Source organism: Cariama cristata, unplaced genomic scaffold (genome assembly GCF_000690535.1).
Source record: "Cariama cristata isolate BGI_N322 unplaced genomic scaffold, ASM69053v1 scaffold42496, whole genome shotgun sequence".
In the NCBI taxonomy this organism is placed as follows: Eukaryota; Metazoa; Chordata; class Aves; order Cariamiformes; family Cariamidae; genus Cariama; species Cariama cristata.
Window position 1 is genome coordinate 1 of NW_009623437.1, and position 6788 is coordinate 6788.

The following is a 6788-nucleotide window of genomic DNA, read 5'->3' on the forward strand; positions in this document are numbered from 1 at the left end:
TATATATATTTTCTTTGCTTACCAAACTGATACTCTGTTTCTCATTACACTCATCATTGTATCTAAATACACTTTTAAGCAATCTAGATTTCGTTTAAAATCTATTAAATTTGGATTAACTAATACTATCAACATAGTTAGCGGGATTATTTTTTCACACGTTCCTTTGTATTAAAATCAATTGTGTTGTGGTTCGATGCAAGAGCTTTTTGTTTGTTTTGGTGGGAGAGGCAAAGTCCAATTTCCTAACGTGCCAGTACAGTTCTGGTTGCTGAAGACAAAGGGTGAGAAGGAGGCTGGTGGAAAAGACGGCAGGGGTAAGTGAGGTAAGAGGTGGGGGGGAGGAAAGAATTGATTTCATAAAAAATGAGTAAAGAAACTTTAAAAAATTGATATAGGTTTCACATTCAGTCTAACAACACTGCTTCCTGCTCCTTTTTGATGGAGGCTAACACTGCATTGTCAGTCTCTGTGGCTTCCGCGTCCCCACCACCTAGCAGAATGGAGCGATCTTCTTCTAGTGTAAAGACAGAGTTTTGATTTTGGCACGAATGTTTGACTACTTCGTTGGGCGTTGAAAATGTTTTGTCACACAAGTTACATTTGTAGGGCTTGTTGGTCTGTACGAGCATGTTGTCCATTTGACTGCCTTCCTCAAAAGTACAGAGTTCCAGAGTCTGTTTGTCCACCATCGTGTAGGTGTCCATGCTCTGGTTTAGGCACACGTGTCTGGCAGCCTGGTTAGCCCTACAGAAGCTTTTGTCACAAGTGCTGCACTTGAAGGGCTTGCCGGTATGTATGTACATGTGCTCCCTCCAGTGGCTTTTCTGAATGAATTTGCGACCGCAGATGGAACATTCGTATTTCCGTCTTTTTACTTCCCTCTCTTGGTCTGCCTGCTCCAAGTTGTCTATGTCTGCAATATCGGAGGGGGGTGGCGTCTCCGACTGCTGCTGCCCATCGATTATCGGGGAGTCTGAGATCTGCTGCAGCTCGCTATCACTGATCATCCCTGCTTCAGGCACTTCCACGGCATCTTTATCAGCTGTATTGTTACAGAGAGACAAAGAAATGTTACTTTCTCCCTGCTGGCTAGATGTGAAGGGAACTCCCGTGTGGATCTGCAGGTGCTCACGCAAACTACTTCGCAAATTGAACCGGCGACCGCAGAGGTGGCAGGCATAGTATTTTGGGAAGCTTCCGTTCCTTTTCATAATGCTTGGCTTGACATGTGCTATGGTGAGTGAGGCAGGCTGTTCATCCGAAGAAGACGCTTCCATGTTGGCCTCTTCTCCTGCAGGCGAATTATTACCAGCAGCAGATACCAATTCTGGAGATAAAGAAGATGGCAATGGGTCAGAAGTGGACATATTTGTCCGGGTCACTTGTGGCAGAGTTGTAGCCAACTGCGAGAGCTGCGAGCCTTCAGAAACCTGCTCTTGGTTCATCCGTGATGTCTGTGGCCTTGGTTCTCGCCCGAGTTTGTCAGTCGCTGATGTAACCTTAGTGGGATGTCTGATCTGGTGATCTGCAATCTGAATGCCATATAATGAAGATGCTAATGGAAAAACTTGATCTGGGTGAGAAAAAGTTCCCTGACTTGCAAGGCTGGCCTCTTGAATTAGTGGATATGCGTGCAGAAACTTTATTCCCTGCTCTAGTCGAACTGGGTCAATGAGCTGCGGTGCCATCTTCCCAGTGTACATCAGATGCAAGAGATAACTGAAGATATCTGGCTGTATGTCAGTTGCTTTCAAACGGACACATTCACTGAAAGGTGAAACAAAATGATCGATTAGAGATAAGGAAAATCTTTTTTTACCAGATCTAGGTAATTCAAGCATTGATAAAAATCAGAGACATCTACTTAAATTCAAAAGACAGAATCTGCAATAAATATAGAGAAACGTTTTAATGTGAAAGAGCTAATCTTATCGGCCACTTGAAAGATGACATTTTTCTCCTCAGGGAAGTAACTGGCTTAAAAGACAAAGCTGTCCCATTGCAATCTACACCTTTCTAAATTGCTGTTATGCTACAGATTTGTTGTCCTGTATTAATACATTTTGTAAATTGCAAAGATATGTTTCCCTTTTCTTCGGTTGGATTCAAACATGTCTGCAGCTGAACTAAAACCTGCTAGCACCGGACTCGAAATTCACAATCCATTAAACTTTTCTCAGTACTTAGCCCTGAAAACACCTAAAATTCATCTGGCGCTTTGCCTGTTTGGCTTCTCTGTCTTACTAATGTTTACAGCCACAGTTCTGCAAACATGGTATCACCTTGTCTCAATTGCATTATGATCCAGAAACCACGCAGGACAGGGTGTGAATCCCCGGAGGACCTGAGGCAACAGCTGTAGCCTGAGCACACCCAACTCTTGGAGGCCAGGCTCCTCACAAAGCAGAACGGTAGCTGTTCCCTCGAACAGGGAGGAAGAAACAGTGGCACCAGACGTACACCTGGTCAGCCGAACAGTCCCTCGGTCAGAGCGCTCAACAGAGTGAGGCACTTTGGGTGTGATGCCCTCTTCAGCCTAACAGGACTGAAGCCACCACCATCCTCCAGCTGAGGGCATGCCCTGCACATCAACCTTGAGGACACCCTGGACCAAAACACCCACCACTCCTCTGGCTGAAGCCAGATCTCTGTGTGGAAAGAGAGGCAAGGTTCACAGGAGAAAGGAAACCAGAAACATTTTGGTTAGGCCAGTTAGCTAACAGGAGAGGATCTGGGATTCTATTTGTTTTTCAGAGTTATTTGTAGCTCTTGTATTAAACAAACATTAAATAAAAGACAGAAATCCAAAACCGGACATGACTGCACGCTGCAGTCTGAGTGCTCCAACCACAGTAGGCTACCAAGCTGAGGAGGAAATTACAGCCAATTCTTCCATTTCTTGAGGTGTGTCCTTCTTGAGCTCTCTCTCTGACTGCTGCTGAGTTCAGATATTACTCAAAAGTAAACTTTGCAGTGCTGTCATCCAGAGATGACCGTGTGCTCTCGATGGAGCATCAAGACCGATACATCTGCCTGCAGTCCTGCCTCAGAAGCACTTCTGTCCTTGAAGTTTACTTTTGGCTGAGAACTCTGAGCCAAAAAGTTAAGAGTTTCAGTCACTTAACATAAACTTTTTGAAACAGTTCAAATAATTGGGAAAGAGAAAATAACAACAACAAAAAAATCTTTAAAACAGACTTTTGTTATCTTTTCAATGGCCTTCATGTAAGCCTGCCCGCAAAAAAAAAAAAAGGAAGAAACACAAACCCTCTTATTTTCCACCACTATGTGGTATTTTATTATTTATCTGACTTTGGTAAACTGTAAAAAAAAGGAAACATATTAACGTCTTTTATAAGTCCATTTCTCAAAATCTCCTAGCAAATACTTATGGGGTTGTATACAATGTTATGGAAATGACAAGAATAGTGCCAAGACGGAGTAGAGGACAGTGAGTAGGGGAAGGAAAGTGCAAGAGTGAAGACAAGATCCTTTAAATATTAAATTCTAGGAATTCTATGCTTTTTTAAGGATGAATAACTTATGCTAAATTGTAACATTAGTGTTAATGAATCACAGGTCAACTTTAACACGTTTTAAAACGAGATTCTGGTTTGCAGGTAAGACTGGATTCCATATTCCTTATCTCATAGCAAGAAACACTTTCAGGCTTCAAAATGTTGCCAGACCTCCTTAGCTTTGCTAACTGAACAACATTTAAACAGTGAACCTTTTTACAGTTACCTGGTTTGATGAACAAACAACATCTTGAAGTAGTTGGAGAAAGAAGCAAGGACCGACTTGTGTGCCTTGAAGTAGACATCACCGATGGCGACTGTGCAGTCACACAGGAAACCAAACTCTCTCTGAGCATTTAGTTGCTGCAGCAGAATAAGCCCATGGTTGGCCAAATCCATTTTTTTACACTCTGAAAAGCAAATGACATCCATGTAAAACTCAAGAGCAGATGCACAGATGCAACAGTAGCTGCCTCTTAACAGATATATTCCTCCAATACCCGTATGTCATGCTTTAGCAATACCTCTTAATCCCACGCTACTGTATAAATGATATCTTGCACTTTGGCAAGGATGTCTGTGTCCTGATGGGCAACACGATTCACAAAGGTGCAAGTGATGTGCCAAGGCTTAAAGGAGAGCCAGGACTAAAGAGCTCTGAAAAGGCATGGGGGAGGACTTGGATACAGAAATATAAATAGCTAAAGGAGAGGAAGAAATATTGATAAGCAGTAAAAACACCTATTTGTAATGGGAAGAACAAAGTATTTTGGCTGCCGCTCGTCTGTTCAAACAGGAAAAATAAATGTCCCTTCCGGTATCAGTCACCCTCACCTAAGCGGGTGGGAGAGACAGGAGCAAAACGCAAGACAAGACAAGCTAGATACTTTTAACCTGCATTTTCAGTGTCTCTGTGTATCCTTTAGGTAAAAGTTGTGCATCCATCCAGCTGAGTCCAAACCCAACACTAAATAATTAAGCATTTCTGACGGTTACTCCCTCTCCTGGGAAATACCAGATACATCCCTGAGCCTTCCCAGGCTGAAACAACAAATTCATCCTAGGTATTGGCAAGTCCTCTGGACTATCAGAATAGGAGGGGCCAACCTTTTCACCCGACAACTATTTATTTCTTTATTGAGATCAGCTACAACAGCGTTTCATAAAGAGCCTACGTGCTGGAGCGCCTCATGCTCGCCTACCAAACCAGGAAGCCCGAGGGCTGAGAGGTGGTACTGTTCTGTCCATCGCCGGAAGGACGACTAACGGTGAAAGGTGGCACCACCTCAGCCCCCCTAAACCAGGGCTTCCGCAGCCCCCCACCCTCCCTGCACCAGCTGCTGGAGCCTCCCTTCAGAGAACCACCCAAGGGCTGTGCACTTTTTCTCAAGGGTTCGAGGGCAGCCTTGGAAGCAAGAATTGATAACTTGGGGAAAAAAATAGCCAGGGAAACACATTAGGACAGTTGCATGTGGTTGGACGGATGCAGACAGGGCTAGTAAGATCAACAAGTGGAAACAAACTTAACCACAACAAATAGAGCTTTGAGAAGAAAAAGTGAAAGTATGAAGTAGCGTAGGTCTGTGAAACAGCATGAGAAGTCCACAAAATTCCTGGGCACGTTATGGCCAGAACAGTGCAGATGCTCTGTGAATGGAAAAGAGAAAGTGAAACCAGAAGCGGATCAAAGGCAGTAGATTTATAAAATGTCTTGGGTTTTTTCCCTCCAAATTTAACAGGAAGTTATCAAAGCTTTAGGTAAGGTACAAACAGCTTGTTTCTTCTACACAGCAAGAGCGTGGCTTTTTGGGAAAGAAAATAAAAGTGTATTCCACATATGCCAGCATGTTTAGTCATTGGAGAAACAAGTATTTCTACTTGCTGGACAGTGACGATTGCCCTCGTACTTAAACCAATGGCCAGGTTGATCAAATGCATTCCTTTGCATTCACATGAAATCAAACTCGTTTGAGTCAGGGGTGTAAAGGCAAAGACAGACAGACAATTTAAGATAGAGTTGATTATTTTCTTACAGTTAATAAGGGAAAAACCAACAGGTTTCAACTCGCTTCAGGTCCATCCTCTCCTCCCTAAATTACTGTTTGGACCGTTATGTTTGTACAAACAATATGCTGAAATCCTCTCCCTCTCTCCGAAAGAGGAAATGCTCGCTGTCGGCAGTGACAAAAATCACGTTCGTCGTTATTTCATCCTGCAAGATGCTCCATGCAGGTAGACGTTGTGATGTTACAGAAAACACACTAAGTGTTGGGGTTCTTTTCGGTAGCTTTAATTTAGATTATTCTGTGTGCTGCATTTTTTAATTCGTCAGTGCTGAGTCTGGTTTGTACTTGGACAGCAAAACTTGTCAGGCAGAGCAAACCACCGATGTGAGGGAACTTCAAGTCAGAATGGCATTTTTTCTAGTTATTATCATCCTAAGTTTGTTCAGTTTATAGTTTGACCCTCATCCAAACAGCGGTCATTGGGGCAGCTGAAGCTTCATCAGAGACCTGCATTCATCTTTTCACAAAATGATACGGCGCTCGTACATGTGCACAACAGGACATTTTTCTGTACGTTTGGAAGATACTTAACAGCGGTCACTGGGGCAGCTGAAGCTGTTACCCTTCATCAGAGACCTGCATTCATCTTTTCACAAAATGATACAGCGCTCGTGCATGTGCACAACAGGACATTTTTCTGTACGTTTGGAAGATACTTAAACGCTTTGAACTGAAAGCACTAGAAGAATTACACCCTAAGGAAACTACACGGCAGAGGAAAAGAGTAAGGAAAGAACTTTGCCTCTCTTTTCTGTATAGAAGAGTACATTATAGGTATGCGTATGTTCAGGAGTGTTACCCTTAGCCACATAAAATGATGATTAACACCAGCAAAGCCATATTTTAGCACTGACTGATTCAACAGCTGTGCAAAATGTTTCTTGCACCCCGAGACCCTGCAGGGGCAGTCCTCCCGTTGTACGGTTGACAGCCTGGCCCGGCTCAGCTTTATCACAGCTTTCGAAACTACCTAGCTTGCTCGACGGTGGGTGAAAAACCACACGAGGCCGAGTCCCTTCTGAAAGCGTACATTTATTTCAGAGATCGCGACGGGAAAAGCGGCGGGCACGAGTCGAGGATGAGACTGAGAAAGCGCCGGTAACGGCGCCAGGGAAGAGGAGAAGCAGGCCGAGGCGAACAACGCCGGGAGCGGCGAGGACGGAGCGGAGAGTGGCGACCGGAGCCGCTCGGGCGGGAGGCC

The 6788-nt window shown here is 44.0% G+C and overlaps 1 protein-coding gene across 1 annotated transcript; it reads right to left on the reverse strand.

Moving 5' to 3' along the window:
- Positions 1-4001, reverse strand: ZBTB2 (zinc finger and BTB domain containing 2). The gene is made up of 2 exons (XM_009702725.1): positions 3748-4001; positions 1-1770 (listed from the first exon to the last, which is right to left on the reverse strand). Exons 1-2 carry the CDS (start codon positions 3951-3953, stop codon positions 408-410), a joined length of 1569 nt encoding a protein of 522 aa, XP_009701027.1. The 5' UTR covers positions 3954-4001; the 3' UTR covers positions 1-407.
- Positions 4002-6788: the final 2787 nt, after the last annotated feature.